At 33.7% G+C, this 23,680-nt stretch overlaps 1 protein-coding gene across 1 annotated transcript in view; it reads left to right on the plus strand.

The window, feature by feature from the left end:
* LOC125647081 (dynamin-binding protein-like) overlaps positions 1–23,680 on the plus strand; it is a 65,443-nt gene that overhangs the window by 29,137 nt on the left and 12,626 nt on the right. Inside the window, exons 19-25 of the mRNA XM_048873774.2 lie at positions 90–264; positions 5,550–5,560; positions 7,164–7,222; positions 10,186–10,207; positions 18,437–18,511; positions 20,251–20,381; positions 20,773–20,875. Of these exons, the coding sequence (XP_048729731.2) occupies positions 90–264; positions 5,550–5,560; positions 7,164–7,222; positions 10,186–10,207; positions 18,437–18,511; positions 20,251–20,381; positions 20,773–20,875 (576 nt within the window). The remainder of the gene's footprint in view (positions 1–89; positions 265–5,549; positions 5,561–7,163; positions 7,223–10,185; positions 10,208–18,436; positions 18,512–20,250; positions 20,382–20,772; positions 20,876–23,680) is intronic.

Genomic DNA, 23,680 nt, shown 5'->3' on the forward strand with positions numbered 1-23,680 from the left:
CAAATAATTTTTGTGAATTCAGTTGTTTACAAACTGTATAATTTTCTTTCGATGACCTGGCTGATTCTGTTGAATGTTTTTGTTTTCAGTTTTACTATGCTGAATACGCCTTTCAGTCCCGCACAACCAACGAAGTGAGTTTGTTTGAGGGCCAGGTAGTGACTGTGTACATAAAACATGATGAACAGGGTAATGGCGAGTGGTGGTATGTAGATGCTGATGGGGTCAAAGGTTATGTTCCATCTAATTACCTACATCCAATGAGCTGACAGGAGAAGATCGATACATCCAATGAACATAGGTGAAAGATCTCTTAAGACAACCAATCAGTATGGAGAAATGATTATAAAAAACTGGAATAGAATAGATCACTGTATAATGAATTATCAAGGAAAAAATGTTGATCCCTATAGTTTGCTAGTCAAAGATGTAATTCTGTTTCTATATCTGAAAGGGTTTTGTTTTTATCATATGAGATCTGTATTTGGGTGGTTCCCAACTATTACTGAAATATTTCTTTTACCTTCAATTTACCAAAATTGACATGTTTCTGCTGAAGGGGAGCCTAGGACTCATCTTATGTCTGAATGTTATCATTTCAAGCTAGTCTATGTTTTGGGGAGTAGCAGGTTTTCACACAGAGCATTATATATTTTTTATCAACTTGCATATATAGAACATATACAATGATGTATTATGGTTTTATGTGCATTTTCTCTGTAACTTGAGAGATGTGACATTATTCATTTATTGTAAACATGTTGTGGAGCTAATTGTGCTAGCTTATTTATATATGTTTATCTCAAGTACATATTGCTGAAACTTGTACTGTGCAAGTATTTCAAATGAATTTCTAAGGTTAGTAATAGTGTATTATTTTTCTCACAAATGATTTATATATATACATAACAAACACATACACGGTATATTGTTCACTACAGCAGAAAGCAAGGATTTTATTAGGTTTTATTCCACATTTGCATAATGTTTGATGAGTACAACTTTTTATATTCAGATTTCATTTATAGAGGAGCTAGCATTTTTACTTTATGGACATGTATCTTTGATGTGTATTAATATCTATGGAATTATTTAAGTTTGGGGGTGGGGGGGGGTGTATGTTTTGAATTGATTATTATTTGTGTGGTAATTAGCTTTCAGCATGAGATTATGAATGTTTGTGATTTTTGCGGAGCAAACACCCAACACATTGTACTGATATTTATGTTTAGATTCTGACTTTATATGTTCCATGTGCATTTCATAGTGTGGTGCTTTAAACTTTCTGTGATAGCCAGAGATCAAATTATGTAACTGAAGTAACTTATTAACTTGCAAAGTTAAATTAGTTGTTTAGAAAAAAATGTTTAGTTTAGCTTTTGTAACGTCTTTTAACAATAGGTGTACTAAAATAATGCAATCATTTTTTATGTACACTGTAGAATTACCCAATTTTATCTGTTTGCAAGAATTAATGCCTTGCAGATATTTGTCATCAAGATAGGCACTCAATTATGAGTACATTCAAGGTCTTGTCACTTAATATAAGTACATAAGCGATCTTGCTACTCATTGTGAGTATATAAGGAATCTTGAAGGAGATTCAGTTACATTAATGACAACTGAAGTATAACTGTTTTGAGTAAGCTAATTTTTGTACGTAAAATAGTAAGTTTTTTGTTGTTGGTTTTTTTTTTTCCCTCCAAAAATTGTATGATTCTTTTTGTAGAATTGGATGAAAAATGATTGATTTTAAATTGGTTATAAGGTTTATCAGAATGTCTTTTATCCCCGATCATTAGAACAGATTCCAAGACTGTCCTAACAATAACTTGGTCATATTTCGTGTTGTTGTTTTTATTTGTAGTTTATCGCCAATGATAATGTACTATTGGTAGTGAAGCTAAATGTGCAATATATTATGTGCCACTAACACAAAATACATGTACTAACTTATAAACAATTGGGTACTGATATATTACCACTGAGTACTGATATATTACCACTGAGTACTGATCTATTACCACTGAGTACTATATACTAGTAAAGAGTTTTGGTACACACTCGTCTTTCACTGTAGCTAGTGTGTTTAATATTTCGCTGTTGTCTGTTTTTGCCGATTTTCCTCACACATACATTCCACCTTTCGTTTAACATTTATTAATACTGTATATCATACATGTATATATTTAAGATGAGTATTATAGTTAGGGTAAACTGCTTTGTATTTTAAAAGTTTCCTGGTTGTATGATATTTTATTTTTGATAATGGGTACGGTTTTCTTATATTTACAGTGGTTTGGATATCTACTTTACTTACAAATTAATTCATACTAAGCTTCGGAATAGAAGGATACTTTTAACAGAGATTTATACCAACTGATAGACGTGCACTTGTGAGTTAGTTTTATTTTTTATGCGGTAGATGCTTTCTATTAGTTGTACTGTTATACCGTCATACCGTCTTTAATAAGGCAAGACAACTCCTGTGTGCTATGTTTAACTTTGGGGTCAGTTGAATAGAACTTCTGTATGGTATGTTAACTTATGGGTCAGTTGAATACAACATTTAAATTTGGGGTCAGTTGAATTGAAATTTTAACCTAAACAGAAGTTTGGGAGGTTTTCTTGTTGTTGAACAACCAACTCTATTCCCCCACATTGAAATGCAGGAACATTATAGGAATCACATTAACTGTCTGTCTGCCATCACTTCCTATATAACTCTATATCTTGAAATGTTTTCAACTTAAAGCTTTCATATTGTATACTAAGGTAGTTGACCATTAAAGATAGACACTCATAAATTTAGGAGTCAAAGGTCAAGGTCCCAACAGACATTCAATCTCGAAATTTACTATACGTTAATTGTGACACAATTAGTTACTTTTTAACATCTATTAGACCTTTCATATTTTATACAAAGGAAGTTGATAATTAAAGAAAGACACCTATAGATTTTGTGGTCAAAGGTCAAGGTTATAGTAGACCATCAATCCAAGTTAAATACACTTTCATTTTGACACAGTATCTGGAAAAGTTTCCACGTACATGTGGAGCTTTCTTATTCTACAGAAAGGTATACACATCGTGTATAAGATCTCTATTGTCTGTCATTACATGCATTAATGAATTCTGTATCATTAGCACCAGCACACATAATTTATAAATTCAGCTCTATGTGAGGCCCTTCCTTACAGAGTTGGTTTTTATATACTTTGTGATCAATATTTTATCACAATGGATTTGAGATATATGACAAAATTGCTATATTCAGAAATATCATTGACAAGTCCTTGCAAATGTAAATGTTGGTATATATGTATACATTGTACATGTACTAATGTTTTGCCAGTAATTTATTTATGCTTTTTCAATATACTCCATTTCTCTATAAAGTCACTGAACTTTTTACTTCACTTAAAAACCTACTCATCACAAAATATAAGAAAAAGATTTGTAGTAGGTTATTTGTATTATTATGGATGTGGAAACCATGCTTCCAATGATTTCATACCCCAATGATAAACCCAGACATTCATTTCTAACTAATTATAGTCCAATGCACCTTAGATCTTGTCTTTGAGAGCTTTTGTACTTGTAGTATCTTTGTTGTTTTGTTAAAATACACCCAAATGATAAGCATAGCACACACATTATAAATACAGGAGGCCGGTCCTTAGATACAGAGAGCCGGTCCATAGATACAGAGGGCCGGTCCATACATGTAGATACAGATAGCTGGTCCATAGATACAAAGGGCGGGTCCATTTATACAGAGGGCAGGTCCATTTACACAGAGGGCCGGTCCATAGATACAGAGGGCCAGTCCATAGATACAGAGGGCTGGTCCTTAGAAACAGAGGGCCGGTCCATATATACAGAAGGCCGGTTCATTTATACAAAGGGTCAGTCCTTAGATAAGAGGTCCGGTCCAATGATACAGAAGGCCAGTCCATCTTGAGGATTTTGTAGTACATGTATGTATTATCAAAATGTTAGACCAATATTCATGAGCGCATTTATTCAGCAACTTGAGATGTAAACCAGTTCCTAATACAATGTATATGTATGCAATGTACACTGCAACTATTGAATTTTTTTTTTTAATTGCTTTAAAACACAGGTAAGAACAAAGAAACATGTTCATGAAATCTTTTAGAGTTTTGGGACTACATTGTAAAACTTTTGATAAACTACAATATATATGTGCTGCTGAGAATGAACCAAAATTACACCAAATACAGAATGATTAAGACCACCCCTTTTCTCCTTACACCTGACGAGTGGCAGGAGAAGGGACGTGGCTTAATCAGACTGTGCCAAATATGCATAAAAAATCTTCACATTTTGTGTTTACTATTTACTTGCGTATGTTGTGATACCAGTTGTATTTACAATGAAATTTATGAATATGTTTTTTTTAAAAAGCATTTGAATGTGTTTCTATACATGAATTAAACTTATTTATAGTGTAATGTGGTCTGTTTCCCACAATATGACTGTTACTCATTGCTCAGAATTATTCTTAATTTGAGAATTAAATATGTATTATTCACTTCCATCATATTGTTTTTACTGGAATTTGTACCACTGTTTAGTATTGAAGATTGCACAGTGTCTTAAAGTGAGATCAAAAAGAGAGAGAGGAGCATGGTTCAGATTAATGTTGCCCAGATACTAGTTCTTCATTCATAATCTAACCCAGCAAAAGTTTTTGTGATGAGTCTGATTTTAATCAAGGAAAAATATTCAGTCAGTCCACACATGATAGATGTGGTAATCTATACATTAAATACTTTATGGAGTGTATTTTGTGACTGCATGTATTTGAAATTTACATTTTTAAACAACTTTCCTTTTCTTCTTCTGGTATTGTCAATAGATCAAATTTCTTCAAGCCATGCATCTTTTTAATGGGCACATGTTGTGGAGGGGGTGATAAATTTGGTTTTTATTGATAGGCCTTTGTTGACTTTGATAATTGGACTGCCATCTCTCTTTCACTGCTATCAAGCACCTGCTGGTGTGGGAGATCTCCCTATCTAGACATCCACTGCCATACATGGGAATTTCATTTCTCATCAGCAATTTATTATTTATGTTCATACACAATATGAATATTTTTCCCCAGGTTGTACTGGTTGGATAAATTTTGTCATGTCATGCCACGTACTTATTGGGGTCTTACATGCGTTTCGTGTCGATATCGGAGTTGTTGGTGAGGTGAATGGTCTGTTTGAGTAGGAATCGGTCTTGAATCTCGGTAGCAATGGGTATAATTTAAGGTGTGCTTCAATAATGAGTGTGCTGTATTGTTTTAATGAGATTGATTAAGGATAAATTATCTGGCAGACAGTGCAAATTTAATTCTTAGCATACAAGTCTAATCTGTAAATGATCAAACAGTCTGCGGATCAAGTTTATGAAGATAATGCAATGAGTCCCTCGAGATTAATTTTAATATTTTATTTGATCTGAATTGGTGGATTGGGAGAACTTGTAATAATTGTTGTTTCAATTTTCACTTTTGAATTGATTATTTGCAGGACGTTTACCTGTTAGTAACGAGACACCAAGGTATAGGATGAGAAATGTGTACCTGTCAACGATCAGGTGTTGACAACTGGCATATTCCTACGTGTATTGTGTTTAGACTAAGGGACAGGACTGGGTGCATTTTCAGTGTGCATATAATTGTATTGAGCTTATTTTCAAGTATTTGTTCAAGGCATGATTTTGTCATCCTGTTCCTCGTTGCATAATTTGCTGAACAAGCAATATATTGTTTTGTACACTGGGTGATTTATATTTCATTTGACATGTTTGTTCTTTCATTAGTTTTGGTCCTTGGTGCGTGTATCTATGTTTATAGATGTTTGTTTAATTGTGCGAACCAACTTTAACCTAGTGCTAGGTGATATAATATTTGCTGCCGAAATTTACCATCGTCATTACATATCAAAACAATTTCAGATTGCAATCATAATTAATAGTCGGCACCCGCCTTTTCGTTACTGGCTGTTCTGGTCTTCTTTGTTTATCAATTTAAGCCTGTTAGATTAGGCATTGATTAATTGTTTATCTGATGTTTGAACATTTAATTTACCATAAATGGGCACTAAGGGCAATGTTGACTTCTCCACCAGTCAAATGAATCAATTGTTATAGCAAACCTCCATTAGAGCTACTCTCTGAACGGGTGCGTTACTTGGGTACTAATCTTTCCACAATTTAGCGGTATTGCTATGTTATTTTGGTAGGATGTTTAATGCCCTTTTTATTGGTTTGCTAAATTTGTTCACCTTCACTGTTTGCGACATTGCTTTAATGTAAGGGAGCGATTATTTCAACATTCAGGTGATAAAACATTTGGAATCATGTCATAAGGGGGAGAAATCAGAATTGATCCTTATAGATCTGTTTGAATTGATTTTTCTGGCCAGATGATGATTGGAATTTTTCTTTTGAACTTTTAATCTGGAAGTCGATTTGAGGGTAGGGAATTTTGAGAAAGACTTCAATTGCCTGTTTTGCATATCTGTTCAACACCCATGATCAATGCAGGTTAGAATGAAAAGAAAAGGAAGAATTTGTTGTATTCAAAGTCAGTCATTAAAATCCTGGAAGATAACTTTTTTTGTGAAGCGACAGATCTGAAAGGACTGGGAATAAAGGAAGCAGATCCTGTTCTTAGTGGCAGAAAAATCCCAAGATGTAATGTGCTGGATATATGATAATGTCATAAAACTTTATTACGTAAAAAACTGTTATGATTGTATTATCAACAGGCAGATCATATAAGTGAAATAAGGCGTGCAGTGAATTTCTTAAGTATTTAATCCAACCATATCTTAATTTAAATCCATTAATTCGCACAATAGTTGGACGGTTGTAGTAAGAATTTAAAGGTCCCCTGATTTACTGAGGATTTCAGTAGTATTGTTATGGCCCTACACGCTATAAATATTTGCAAACTTCAAAAGTTTTGAATGGAATCTAAAACAGTGAAACATTTAAGATAAGTAACAGTGAAATGGCCGTATACAACCAGGGGTGGAGATTGTAACAGCCGAGTGTGCTATCGTGGAGCTGTGTAGTTACCGGTCAATTTAAATGTGTCACTGTATCTTTTGAGTTTATGTAGGATGATGAAGTGAAAGGATATGTTTCATTTGAAGTTTCCAAAATTTCGAGGATTTTTTACGTGGGAAGAATTGGGGTAAGTCGTCAACATGTTGATTTATATTTCTTTTTATAATTTAAACTGGCCTCAGTAAATATTGGTGCATGCTTTTTAAAAAAAAATGAACACATCTGTACATTGTCGTAAATAAAGGACAAAATTGTAACTTATGAATTATTATCGTTTTGATAAATTCTGGACTTCTTTAATGGACTGGTTTTTGAATCTGTTATAAAGGATGCAATAGAGGAAATTATATCCTTCACAAGTGTTGTTTGGAGCCTGGTGTGACTTTGAACACTTTAGTGTGTATATGACTTTGAACACTTTAGTGTATATATGACTGAACACTTTAGTGTATGTGTGACTTTGAACACTTTAGTGTATATGTGACTTCTGAACACTTTAGTGTATATATGACTGAACACTTTAGTGTATATATGGCTTTGAACACTTTAGTGTGTATATGACTTTGAACACTTTAGTGTATATATGACTGAACACTTTAGTGTATGTGTGACTTTGAACACTTTAGTGTATATGTGACTTCTGAACACTTTAGTGTATATATGACTGAACACTTTAGTGTATATATGGCTTTGAACACTTTAGTGTATATGTGACTTCTGAACACTTTAGTGTATATATGACTGAACACTTTAGTGTATATATGACTTTGAACACTTTAGTGTATATGTGACTTCTGAACACTTTAGTGTATATATGACTGAACACTTTAGTGTATATATGACTTTGAACACTTTAGTGTATATGTGACTTTGAACACTTCAGTGTATATGTGACTTCTGAACACTTTAGTGTATATATGACTGAACACTTTAGTGTATATATGGCTTTGAACACTTTAGTGTATATATGACTTTGAACACTTTAGTGTATATATGACTGAACACTTTAGTGTATGTGTGACTTTGAACATTTTAGTGTATATGTGACTTCTGAACACTTTAGTGTATATATGACTGAACACTTTAGTGTATATATGGCTTTGAACACTTTAGTGTATATGTGACTTCTGAACACTTTAGTGTATATATGACTGAACACTTTAGTGTATATATGGCTTTGAACACTTTAGTGTATATGTGACTTCTGAACACTTTAGTGTATATATGACTTTGAACACTTTAGTGTATATATGACTTTGAACACTTTAGTGTATATGTGACTTCTGAACACTTTAGTGTATATATGACAACACTTTATTGTATATATGGCTTTGAACACTTTAGTGTATATATGACTTTGAACACTTTAGTGTATATATGACTGAACACTTTAGTGTATATATGACTGAACACTTTAGTGTATATATGGCTTTGAACACTTTAGTGTATATATGACTGAACACTTTAGTGTATGTGTGACTTTGAACACTTTAGTGTATATGTGACTTCTGAACACTTTAGTGTATATGTGACTGAACACTTTAGTGTATATGTGACTTCTGAACACTTTAGTGTATATATGACTGAACACTTTAGTGTATATATGGCTTTGAACACTTTAGTGTATATATGACTTTGAACACTTTAGTGTATATATGACTGAACACTTTAGTGTATATATGACTGAACACTTTAGTGTATATATGGCTTTGAACACTTTAGTGTATATGTGACTGAACACTTTAGTGTATATGTGACTGAACACTTTAGTGTATATATGGCTTTGAACACTTTAGTGTATATGTGACTTCTGAACACTTTAGTGTATATGTGACTTCTGAACACTTTAGTGTATATATGACTGAACACTTTAGTGTATGTGTGACTTTGAACACTTTAGTGTATATGTGACTTCTGAACACTTTAGTGTATATATGACTGAACACTTTAGTGTATATATGGCTTTGAACACTTTAGTGTATATGTGACTTTGAACACTTTAGTGTATATGTGACTTCTGAACACTTTAGTGTATATATGACTGAACACTTTAGTGTATATGTGACTTCTGAACACTTTAGTGTATATATGACTGAACACTTTAGTGTATATATGGCTTTGAACACTTTAGTGTATGTGTGACTTTGAACACTTTAGTGTATATGTGACTTCTGAACACTTTAGTGTATATATGACTGAACACTTTAGTGTATATATGACTTTGAACACTTTAGTGTATATGTGACTTCTGAACACTTTAGTGTATATATGACTGAACACTTTAGTGTATATATGGCTTTGAACACTTTAGTGTATATATGACTGAACACTTTAGTGTATATGTGACTTTGAACACTTTAGTGTATATGTGACTTCTGAACACTTTAGTGTATATATGACTGAACACTTTAGTGTATATATGGCTTTGAACACTTTAGTGTATGTGTGACTTTGAACACTTTAATGTATATGTGACTTCTGAACACTTTAGTGTATATATGACTGAACACTTTAGTGTATATATGACTGAACACTTTAGTGTATATGTGACTTTGAACACTTTAGTGTATATATGACTGAACACTTTAGTGTATGTGTGACTTTGAACACTTTAATGTATATGTGACTTCTGAACACTTTAGTGTATATATGACTGAACACTTTAGTGTATATATGACTGAACACTTTAGTGTATATATGGCTTTGAACACTTTAGTGTATGTGTGACTTTGAACACTTTAGTGTATATGTGACTTTGAACACTTTAGGGTATATGTGACTTTGAACACTTTAGTGTATATATGACTTTGAACACTTTAGTGTATATATGACTTTGAACACTTTAGTGTATATATTTTAGCCTATAAAATTATTTACCTAACTTATTCTTAGAACAAAGGTGGGAATAAAAATCAGATTATTAGGTAGTATCTATACTTTTGATTTGAGGGGGATTTCATATATGAATCTGGAAATGAGGATAGTTTTCCCTTAATTCCTATCATTATGCTGACTTTTCTGATAACGATTTTCCCCCCAGATCTATTCCTATCATTAAGCCTACTATTATAATAATGATTTTTTTTCCAGATGTCTTGCCAGAGCCCTGGGTGTAAGTAAAATTAAAATTTCTTCATCAGTCAATATTACTATATTAAATTTCTTCATCAGTTGATATTATTTTATGTATTCTGAGAGCATGTGTTATAATAAAAAAAAAATGAATGTGATAATTGAAAAGTTTCCATGACATGATACAGACTGACTAGGCTTTGTAATTTCAAATGATAAACTAATAGTATTTAACAAAAACACTGTTATCCCATTGCATCCAACACAGCAGCCATTTCAATTTATACATTTAACATTTGACTTTATTGAAGCTAACATTCAAGGTCAATAAAATATGCCTCAGTTACCCTCAAAATACATTGATAATGATTAATTGTATCAATTTTGGAATTCTCAATTTATTTTTGGTTGTGCTGTTGGAAGAATCAGATGTTATGTTCACCTCAAAACATGTGAAGGTGAATATAACGTTCTATTTTTTTTCCCATTTTGTTGGATATCAGCTTGGATTTATGTCAAATATGATAAAAGGATTTATCAATCCAAGGAACATGATATTGACTGAGGGAGAACCTCTGTTTCAAATATTGATAGTAAATCCTTATATTAATTATTATCATTCCTTCCTGTTTGCTTCCCATATTTCACTCAGTGTTAAAATATGTACACTCTCCATAATATCTTTGAAAATCAGCCGCTCATGACGTAATATTTAGGCCCGTCCCTGACAATGACAACAAACAAAATGGTGCAGGACTACTGGGCACACACGCCTTTAGGACCTTCAGCCATATTTACCCAAACAAAAGTAATTGATACATGTGATTGTTTTATTATATGACAAGATTTACACTCCCAAGAAAAAAGGGCACTTCTTGGACACCAACTGCATGGTGAAATTATGTCGGAGAAAAATAAACAAACACACCTGGTCCAGTTACTTGGAATACGTACATGTACCATCAAATGTGACCAATTATGTTGACATGACCAATCTTACTGATCATATTCAAGAAAGTACCCAAGGCATGGAAGAGCATGACAGCAATATAACGGTCCAGTCAAACCAGTAGCTCTCATGCTATCATGATTAAATTACATGTGTGTGTGTGTGTCTGTGTATATGCTCAATCTGTCACATACCTAGAAAATGATGTGTGTGTTAAATGCAGCATATGCTTGAATGCAGTGTGTGCTCAGTGCAACACAAGCGTAGATATAGTTTGTGTGCTCATTGTGTCTATTTGATGTGAGTGCTCAATGCAACCCAAGAATCCAAGCCTATATATGGTATATGTGTGGTGTTTGTGATCAATGCAACTCAAGCCTATATATGGTGTGTGTAATTAGTGTGTGATCAATGCAACTCAAGCCTATATATGGTTTGTGTAATTAGTGTGTGATCAATGCAGCCCAAGCCTATATATGGTTTGTGTAATTAGTGTGTGATCAATGCAACTCAAGCCTATATATGGTGTGTGTAATTAGTGTGTGATCAATGCAGCCCAAGCCTATATATGGTTTGTGTAATTAGTGTGTGATCAATGCAACTCAAGCCTATATATGGTGTGTGTAATTAGTGTGTGATCAATGCAACTCAAGCATATATATGGTGTGTGTAATTAGAGTGTGATCAATACAACTCAAGCCTATATATGGTGTGTGTAATTAGTGTGTGATCAATGCAACTCAAGCATATATATGGTGTGTGTAATTAGAGTGTGATCAATACAACTCAAGCCTATATATGGTGTGTGTACTCAATGCAGCCCAAGCCCATATATGGTTTGTGTAATTAGTGTGTGATCAATGTCTATATATGGTGTGTGTACTCAATGCCACATATGTACATGTAGATGGGTTTATGTGTTTATAATGTTACACAAGCTTATAGATGTGAATAAAACATAATTGGTCGGAGGCTTCAAAATTTGAATTTTATCGGTACATGTACTAAGTTTACTGAGTCTCTTGCTGTTTTCACACTGGTCAAGATGACAGATTTTAATTTGAAATACACACGTTTTATGTCCGTTTTACATAAATTTTATGACTAGGTAACTAGTATTCATCACAGTTTTATTATCCCCCACTGAAAGTTGTGTGTATGTGTGATCTGCAGTGTTCACAACTTGGCATTTTGATTCACTGGTCCACAATAACCATGCAAATTTACTGGTCTTGGACCAGATTTTACTATTACAAGATCAGACAGTGATGAATTCAAGAAATCGTTATCCTCAATTGCTTTCTTTTTAAGCATCTTGTAATTTAGGCCTCATAACTCATTAATAAAACAATTTTCTAATGAAATTGGAAGTTGTTTCTATTTTTAGTCCCCTGCCGGTGAAACCGAAGGAGACCATAGATTGGCCCACTTCATCTGTCTTGCTGTCCGTCTGTCTTTGATCAGTCTGTTCACTTGGTTTTTTGTACTTTTTTCATCATGCTTTGAGTTAGGAAGTTGAAATCTGATATGTGACATACTTATGTGTGTTTACAGATGAAATTTTTAAGTTTCATCACAGTTGAGTGAATTTTTTGAGATATATGGGACTTAATGTGGAATATAGTTTTCCGTACTTTTTTCCACTATTTGCTGTAACTTAAGAATCAGAAATTTGACAGTTGGTGACCTATTGAGTAAATACAGATTCAGGTTTCACTTTTGTTACATTTAGACCTGTTCCAACAAAAATTGTATGACTTAGTTTCATGGTTGAATGAACTTCTTCAATTTTTGTTTTCTGGACTTTTTTAACCATGCTCTGATTTTGAAAGCTGAAATTTGGTATATGTGATTTACTAATAGATTTGTATATGTTTACAGATGAAGTTTTTAAGTTTTGATTCTTAAATTTTTACAGATATTAGAGAAAGATATGAAGTTGTAAATTTAAACAATAAGTTTCCCTCTTGGTTAGTATAAAAATAAACATTAAGTTTCCCTCTGGGTTATTATGGATACAGGAAGTTTCCCTCTGGGTTATTATGGATATAGGTAGTTTTCCTCTGGGTTATTATGGATACAGGATGTTTCCCTCTGGGTTATTATGGATACAGGATGTTTCCTTCTGGGTTATTATGGATACAGGAAGTTTCCCTCTGGGTTATTATGGATACAGGAAGTTTCCCTCTGGGTTATTATGGATACAGGAAGTTTCCCTCTGGGTTATTATGGATATGGAAAGTTTCCCTCTGGGTTATTATGGATACAGGAAGTTTCCCTATGGGTTATTATGGATATGGAAAGTTTCCCTCTGGGTTATTATGGATACAGGAAGTTTCCCTCTGGGTTATTATGGATATAGGAAGTTTCCCTCTGGGTTATTATGGATACAGGAAGTTTCCCATTGGGTTTATATTCCTTCTGGGTTAATTTTCTAACTTGTTACCGCATAGTCTTGAGAGATGCTACATCTGGGTTGGTCTTAATGTTAAAATTTATTGAAAGCGATAAATCAATCCACTCCAAGTCAACTCATTTATAGGAGTAATTTAAAATCTTGATTATCACTTGATGTGATTAAACATAAACACTTCATATCAAATCTCCTTAAATGTTGAAGTGTTAGCCTACATCCTGATCAAGCCAAACTTAATCTTGTAGTCTGAGTGGACAATAAGCCTGTGGTTCTGGACACCTTCTGTACTGGGGGCTAAATGCACAGGGGACACAATACACATGCAGTATAATCCTTATAAACTAAAGGATTAGACCTAATGACTTCATTACTTTATTGAATATCTGCATATTATTGCAATTAATCTTATTTAGGTGGATTAGCTGCGTTAAGAAAAACTTGATCAACTTAAAAACAACTTATGGATATACTTTAGCTATTCTTAAACACTCTTCCAATCCTGTAAGGAAACCACATTACTACATATTTGAATTAATATCATTGGTAATTTAGTTATTAATAAACTTATGTTTTAAACTTGGGGCTATAGTGAATTATTAATGTCTTTAAAAATCTTGGAACTCATATCGTTTCTTTGAAACTTGTAAGACTTGCTCAAACTATATAATATTTCTTATTGTACATATTAATTGACGTAATATGGAAATTAATCTAATTAGATTTTTAATTTAAACACTTATCCAGTTTATTTACTGAGAAGCTTTTAACACAGTTTTGTTGCAGTGGTCCTTTTTCCCTTGGTTTAACCATCTGAGATGTGTGTAATCTACATAATTATTGAGATCAGGCCCGGATTTCTCAAAAAAATTTCAAACTTAAGTTAGAGTATTCTTCTATTTGAGCAGCCAAAATTTGAATAAAATCTCAGACTTAAGTCCAAGTTTCGACTCAAGTTATTTTCGAGAAATCCAGGTCTGAGAAGTTTATGATCTATATACTTATTGAGATCTGAGAAGTGTATCATCTACATATAATTATTGACTGCATCTCTATCAATCAATCAGTTAGTTCATGCGTCTGAGTTAGTTAGTCTGACCATCTGTTTCAGAAAGCGTTCCATAGTTCCCAAAACTTTTTGTAGAAAACAATATCAGCCTGTCCTAGCTTCCATCCAAGATCAGATCTTTTTAATTGTTCCGTGGATTTTCAAGAAAATTTACATTAATGTTGCATTTAATTTTTCAAAGGTCAGATTCATACACTTACTTAAGTACAGTATGATTTAAAGAATAAGATAGTAAGGACTGGAAAACTGACTAGAGGGAAATTCCATTCTATATCGGTATACTAGAGCAGAATTTCTCCCCGGAAAACTGACTTGGAATTGGGGAAACTCTACTTTAGAGCCATTTTTCTGTGGGAAGCTTAGTGCTAAGTCTGTGGAATCATTTAAATATGTTGGGATCAATTTTCGTGGGTTGCTAAGATTTTACAGCTTCATTGAGATGATATGATTTCTGTATATTGAAACATAAGATATTTTGTTTATTTCGTTGTGGTTTGAAATTCGTAGAATACAAGAACCCACGAAATCCATGAAAATTATCACCCACCAAATGTAATGATTTCATAGTATAATGCCAGTTCTACTCAGGGCAGGGGGATAGTGTTGTGTCACTTGGAGCCACTTAATATATATATATTTAAATATTAAGTATATATTAAATTCACAACTTCAGAAAATCAAAAATGAACTTTTGGTATACTGTTATTTATGATAATACATCAGCTCTGGATGTTTGTCTATGTAGTTAGATTTAAGAAATAAGCCTAATTACAATTTTATACCTGAGAGCATTGTCAGCAAGAGAGGTGTGCTGAGAGAAAGGGTCCATTTTATTCTGGATTATGTGCAGCTGTCTGTGTACACAGACTGTGCAGTTTGTGAAATAAATGGCCAGGTCGTGTGATTCAATATTGACACAGGGATTAAGAGAAGCTAATTGTTTTGTCAGTTTTAACATGCAATAATTCACATCAAAGTTGTTTCTGGGTGCTTAGCTCAAACCTCCAACTCCTTTACTTCCTGTCCCTCTCTCTGAATATTACCACCGATCATGCGGATGGAGTGCCAGCCCATTCAATGAACAATAATGATTGACAAATGTATTGATGTATAAAAAGTTTATTGTTTGCTAAAATGAATGATATTTGGAAACTTTTGTTTTGCATACCTAATTTAAAATTCTTGACAATAGTAATGTGCAAAAGTGACCTCATTAATTGGGTCAAGTAGTTTGTACTTATGTGAACAAGAGAAATAGCAGAATGTCATGTTTTTAAATCTATAATCTAAAATTACCAAGTTGGCAAAACTCAAATATTGAGCTCAATGAAGCCAAAGGCTCAAATGAGCTAAATTCTGATCAATTTAAGTCTATTCAATATGTTTAAACTTTATCTATCTTATGACGACTAAGAAACAAGTTCTATATATACAACTTATATTAATGCTTCTCGTCAGCATGGATATTTGCATGAAAGGGTCATTGGTGTGAGAGGAAACCAGAGTACCCGGAGGAAACCCGTGTCCATTAGTGGGCAACCACAATAACCTCTCACACACAAAACCACAATAACCTCACACACACAAAACCACAATAACCTCACACACACAAAACCACAATAACCTCTCACACACAAAACCACAATAACCTCACACACACAAAACCACAATAACCTCTCACACACAAAACCACAATAACCTCTCTCACACACAAAACCACAATAACCTCTCACACACAAAACCACAATAACCTCTCACACACAAAACCACAGTAACCTCACACACACAAAACCACAATAACCTCTCACACACAAAACCACAATAACCTCTTGCACACAAAACCACAATAACCTCTCACACACAAAACCACAATAACCTCTCACACACAAAACCACAATAACCTCTCACACACAAAACCACAATAACATCACACACACAAAACCACAATAACCTCTCACACACAAAACCACAATAACCTCACACACAAAACCACAATAACCTCTCGCACAAAACCACAATAACATCACACACACAAAACCACAATAACATCACACACAAAACCACAATAACCTCTCACACACAAAACCACAATAACCTCACACACAAAACCACAATAACCTCTCACACACAAAACCACAATAACCTCACACACAAAACCATGATAACCTCTCCCACACAAAACCACAATAACCTCTCACACACAAAACCACAATAACCTCTCACAAACAAAACCACAATAACCTCTCACACACAAAACCACAATAACCTCTCCCACACAAAACCACAATAACCTTACACACAAAACCATGATAACCTCTCGCACACACAAAACCACAATAACCTCTCACACACAAAACCACAATAACCTCTCCCACACAAAACCACAATAACCTTACACACAAAACCATGATAACCTCTCGCACACACAAAACCAAAATAACCTCACACACACAAAACCACAATAACCTCTCACACACAAAACCACAATAATTTTAACCTCTCACGCACAACCACTGCCAATCTTGAGGATCAAACTCGGCTGGTAGCAGTGAGAAGTTAACCACTTAATGCTACCCAGACACAATTCAATATGATTCAATATTGTCTGTCTATTGTGCATGTATGTCTGAAAATGGTTGAGGCAATGTTAACTGAAATTTGAAGAAAGCATTCCTCAAATAAAGGGATTTGTGTTTGCTCAAATAAAGGGAACATGTACAGGAAGATGATTTATAATGATAATGATATAGAAAGTAGGATTTGGTCAGTTAAGAGTGATCACTAGAACAACTGTACCAGAAAATACAAGAATTTAGGATATCCATTTAGGAGAAAAAACTTTCAAAATTTTCTTTTCAAGAACAACAACACTGCATTTTACTAATGTAGCTTGAAAGCATCCTTGTGTAGTGAAAATTCACATCTGCTCAAATCATAGCCCATTGGTGATAATAGGGGGTTAATATTGAAAAAAAAAATTCTCAAGAACAAGAAGACATGGTTATACAGCCTGTCAAAATGTAGCTGTAGAAAGTAGCTCTCTGGCACAGTATGTTATAAATGATAATCATGCAAGTATCCTTATGTAGTGCATCTTCCTTTGGCAAGGGTTGAAATTAAGCCAGAGTGAGGCCACAAATCAAGGGTTGAAATTAAGCCAGAGTGAGGCCACAAATCAAGGGTTGAAATTAAGCCAGAGTGAGGCCAAAAATCAAAGGTTGAAATAAGTCAGAGTGGGACCATAAATGGAATGTGTAGTTTTTCATTGGAATGTAGAGGTAAAAATGTTTTTTTGGTTTTTTTTAATTAAAAAACCCTCATAATGAGGGTTCGGATTTCTCCAAATCATGGTTCTGACAATAGTAGTGTGTGAGAATTAGTGCTCCAATGCAGTTTGAATAGCCTTTTAGCTGCAGATTTAAGATCAATGACTCGGGTGAGCACTGTAACATGTAGGCCTCTTGTATTCAGTCGGAATAATCATATGTCAATTTTCCCCTTTTGAAATCCCAGAATAACTTAATTAGTATTACAGGTATTGATTTCAGAAATATCTTTACATTTCCCAATTCATACCTTGCAGTCATGCAACTTTATGTATATAATTCCTAGCCATATTTTATTTTTGATATTATAATTGAAAAATCTCTTGGACTGAAGCACGCATCAATAATGAAAGCCTACCTTGCCCTTTATTCATCAACATGCAATGCATTCTATTTTACTTATAATGTTAAGTTTGTAACTTTATGATGATTTATTGAGTTCATATCTAATTAACGTGACCTGTTTAATTGTTTTATTGAGCAGTTATATTTCACCTGGTTTTATATTGCAGTACCCTGTGGATCTGTTCAGGAAGAATGTCACTGGGTCAGAGTTAATTGTGGAGGAACATGGACTTAGTCTTAAGGTATTAGTATACAAGTCTCAGGAAGGCATGGGATTCTTGATTCGCCTACAAAGCATTAGCCATACTTCGAGATTTCTGTGTCCATTATCTGTCCATCTGTCTATTCGTCTGTCACATTAGAACTTTTAACTGTGTGGTGCTTTGACATTTATATGTCCATTCTTTATGTGAGGGTCATTTACTGTGATTTCTCTCCATCTGTCTCTGTCCACCTGCAGGAAAAATACCTTAGTTGTTGATTAATATAAAACTCAGTCCTAGGTTTCAAAGTTTTTTAAATTTTGACAAAGTCAGCTAATTACATTTTTTGGAGTTATAACACACATATTGACACTAAGGGGAGCAAGCTTGGAATCACTTATATTTTGAAATACTTATTTTGGGATATTTTATTTTTATATACATGTGTGTATGTCTATGATAATTTTTTTATTCACAAGAAACTGATTTTTGCATCAAAGCTACATGAACCCTTGCAAAATGATATGAAATTAAAGTTCAGCCATTAAATATTATGGCCTCAAAAACTTTCTAGCTCACCTGAGCTTTTCTGATCAAAATTTGTCCGTCGTCTGTCAGTTTCGACGACGTCATTTTTCACATTTTCATCTTCTCTCCCAGAACCACAGGGTGAATTTCAACCAAATTTGACACAAAACATCCTAGGGTGAAGGGGATTCAAGTCTGTTGAACTGAAGGGCCATGCCCGTTTCAAAGGGGAGATAATCACAAAAATTCAAAAAAGGGTGGGGTCATTTCAAAATCTTTTTCTCAAGAACCACTGGGTCAGAAAAGCTTAGATTTACATGAAAGCTTCCTAACATAGCGGAAATTCAAGTTTGTAAAAATCATGACCCCCCCCCCCCTGCCGCCGGGGGGGGGGGGGGGGGGGGGGGCGGGTATGTTGGGGCCACAATCGGGGAAAATTTACACATGCGAATATATAAAGAAAATCTTTGACAATCTTCTTCTCAAGAACCAATGGGCCAGAAGAGTGGAGATTTATCTGAAAGCTTCCTGAAATAAAGTAGATTAAAATTTGCTTAGATCATGGCCCCTGTGGGTAGGGTGGGGCCACAATAGGGGATCAAAGTTTTACATACTAATATATAGGAAAATCTTCTCCAGAACCACTGGGTCAATTTCAATCAAACTTAAAACAAATCATCCTTGGGTAAAGGGCATTCAAGTTTGTTGAAATGATGGACCATGCTCCCTTCAAAGGGGAGATAATCACAAAAATACAAAATTAGGGTGGGGCCATTTAAACATCATCTTCTCAAGAACCACTGGGCCAGAAAAGCTGAAATGAAAGCTTCCTGACATAGTGCAGATTTAGGTTTGTTAAAATCATGACCCCTGGGAGTATGCTGGGGCCACAATAGGGGATCAAATTTTACATGTGAATATATAGGGAAAATCTTTAAAATTTACAGTCAGTTTATTGTACAGTAAAACACACGTATTAGAGAGGTGCTTAGAATAAACAATTTTGATTCCTTGTAAACGTAATTTGCTATATCCAATAAGTTCATGATATGTTTTAAAGCTTCTGGGAATAAAAATTACTTTGTTTAAACATGTTTTCATTATAAATGTGTTTGCAGTAACCGTGTTTTACTGTAAACATGATTTCATTATAAATGTGTTTGCTGTAACCGTGTTTTACTGTAAGCACGATTTCATTATAAACGTGTTTGCTGTAACTGTGTTTTACTGTATTGAGTTCTTCTGTACAGGAGGCATACAAGATGGTGGATCACCGCCTTCTGGAGAGAGCCTTACACCGAACCTGTAATCTCCACTCCGGAGACTGGAACATGAACGTCGTCCGAAAATGTCTCTACTTCCTCAGTCATTCTGCCATTACGTGAGTGTATTAAGCCTCCTTCATAGATGCCTGCTGGTCATTACATCTATATTACTTAGAAACCAGTCGCTTGATGTTCTATTTTTGAAATGTGTGAATATACAATCAGTTATACATACCACAAGTTATGGTGTCACTTTATGGATAAAATGACTTTTTTAATTTCTTATTTTAAAAAATGGTCTATATTTATGCCCAATTTTAAGGATTTCATATACAGGAGAAACTTTATACATTTATTGCTAGTGGCTACTGACTTATATTATAACAACTGGATTACAGGTTGTGTTCTGTACGAAATTTGGGGGGGGGGGGGGGGGGGATATCAGGATATTAATGAACCCTGTCTTCTCAAAAACCATTTGTAGTGAACTGACTACTTCTGTTGTAGGTTTGAGGAACTGTACAACATTCGGGTGGCCTACCAGGCATTTGAACAGTTTGACATGAAGGGTCTGCTAATTGACCAGGAGATTCTGCTCAGCAGTATCAAGGTAGGTCTGTCTACTGAGAAATATAACGGATCAATAGAAGCTCACAAACCATTACACAGAGAATAACCCTCGGTTCTGCAAAGCTTGTCATTCATCTTCGAATAAAATCATAGGTCATAATGACTTGACATTTTTTTACTTATATACACTAAGAAGTTGGTGCAGTTCCTACTGTGTTTTTTGCTTGACGTATCAAAATATCAAAACGTGAAGATGTAGATACCGAGAGATGAATTCAATGTATGCTTTACTATAGGATTATGACATCATACACTGTATAATTTGAAAAACTTTATGGAAAATGTGTGTTTCCATTGTAGTTTTTCTATTAGAAAATATAGATCGCAGGATTTAAGCAGAAACATATACTTACATAGTTTGAACATTATGATTTATTAATCTATTGTACTTAACTAATATCAATTTGTTGTTGCTCGCCATCTGCAACCATTCTCTTCTGCAGAGCAAAAAATGTGCCGATATTTCTCATTTTTATTGTATGCATTTCTCAGAAAAGTTAGGAAAATTTGGCTTGATTTTGATGTCATACAAAATGCATACTTTAGAGCTCAATGTTGATTGACTGCACACTTTCCGGTCCAGGTACTCTCACATTACAGTAAAGGTACTCATATGAAGCCATTCTGAATTTCAGTTTTCTTTTAAGGCCTTATATGGGCACAAATTTATCTGTTCTTTGAAATTCAGTCCATTTTTAGTGTGGGAAACATTGAACATCACGCTGGGATTGACTATTTTGAAAGTTTTTTATGCCAGTGTCTCTCTCTTTTGGCCTTTGAATCTTTTAATTTGTCCCATAATCTGAAAACTCAAAATTTGATATCGTGTTGTCATGGAAATGATGTGTAATGTTTAGATATTCAGTAACATGTGATAAAATAAAGTTAAAAATGTTAATCCCTTCAGAGCTAGGTAACATGGCTTTTTTTCTAATATATCTGTTTTGCATATATATTAAAATGTCTCCTGAACTGTTAAATCTTTAGACACAATTGTGGATTTTCATTAAATCTTAAGTAAATGAAATGTTTGAAGTCAAAAAATCTATATGTGAATTCAGAGGATTGATTTTTCACTTGTTTCTTCTCTGTGTTATCAGAAACCTGGCAAACAAATGCATGCCATTGTTTAAAATCTAAATTTACAAAAGTAAAATATATGTTAGCTGAGATCAAGATAAAAGCAGAAAATGCATGCATGCTGCCTTTACAAGTATGGTATCTTGCAATATTTAATGGAAATTCCAGTTGCCATCGCATATCAGCCTGTTGGGAGAGCATGATGATTAAGGACATGTTTGGCGGTTTTAGCAGGTGGTTATCAGTTGTTTATAATTTTTTTCTATTTAATTAAATTTGTCTGTTTCTCTAGCCTAGCCTGTTGAGAAGGTCAGATTCCTTTTGGGAGATTATTTCTTATAGTAATTCTTTCATTCCCAATATCTGATAAGATTTTCATATCAGAATGTGTCAATTTGCTGGTTCTCAGAATGTGTCAATTTGCTTGTTTCTAGCATGTGTCAGCTTTCCTTGTACTTTTCGTTTTGTGTGCATTAAATAATAATTTGTGATGGTTCGATCAATTCTCGTGGAATTTTGGAAGATTTGAATGACTCTACCAAGAAATAAATAATAATTGCACAACAAATAAAATTAATGAGTATTTTACACTTTGTGTGTAGTTATAATCCATCCATTTTTAATTGAGATGTCATTAACATGAACAATATCCTTGAAATTTCCAAATATCACAAGCTTTGAAAACTGTAGGTGCACATCATATTACCATGGCTACTTTCACATATATGATACCCCCTGCATAATTGTTTCACTCTATTTGTCCATAGATGCATTTTGTCTGGAGATTTTCTAAGAAGCTATACTATTCATTTACTTTTTACCAAATTTTGTGGAAATATTGTATATTATGTAAGCCTGTGCACCTTGACTTTTCGGTTTGATTTGGTCAATTTTTAGAAAGTTATGACCATTTGTAGTTTTTTTTACAGCCAAACTTTATAAATTTCTTTATAACTGCTGTATCAGATATCATCTGAGATATTCAAAATCGTTCCTGAAATATCCTTTGTATTAAATAATCCAGTGATTTGTGTACGCCATGAAATAAACGAATCTGTGACCCAAGAAAATTGGCTTCCAAGAAAATAAACAATTCATTCTCACTTCAAGAGAAAAGATAAAACCACTTACATATATTAGAGCAGGTACCGGTTATGGACTGCGTGATTGACAGTTGAACACCTTAAACTAATTAAATGATATTTAGAGTGGATCTCCTGAGATATTTCAACAATATATATTATGTAACCACTGTGCAGCTGTTTGCATTTCTTTGTTAAAGAATTTGTTCACAAATTTTATGGCTGCCGAAACTATCATAATTCACCTCCGGTGAGCTTCCTCTTGTCATACATTAGAATTTAGATTTCAGATTTATTGGTGGTTGGTGAATGCATGTGTATCTTCTATATAGTCTATTTATCTGTTGAGTTCATTCTCACCAAGATTCTCAATATTTAAGATTTCTTTCAGGTAATGGTCCGTTTTTATTTGTCGAAATAATTTTTAGCTATTGGTATGCTGCCTTTGACGTATTTAAATTCATTGATTCTCGTAATATCAGATTCATCATAACTGTCGTGATGACTTTTTTAAGAGCAGAGAAAATATAAATATGAGCTTGAATAGAATAATTGATCTTTTGACACTCTTGAATAATTTGATATTCATATTTTATTGAGAAGTCAAGCCTTAGTTTATTGGA

Source organism: Ostrea edulis, chromosome 6 (assembly GCF_947568905.1).
Source record: "Ostrea edulis chromosome 6, xbOstEdul1.1, whole genome shotgun sequence".
NCBI classification, from domain to species: domain Eukaryota; kingdom Metazoa; phylum Mollusca; class Bivalvia; order Ostreida; family Ostreidae; genus Ostrea; species Ostrea edulis.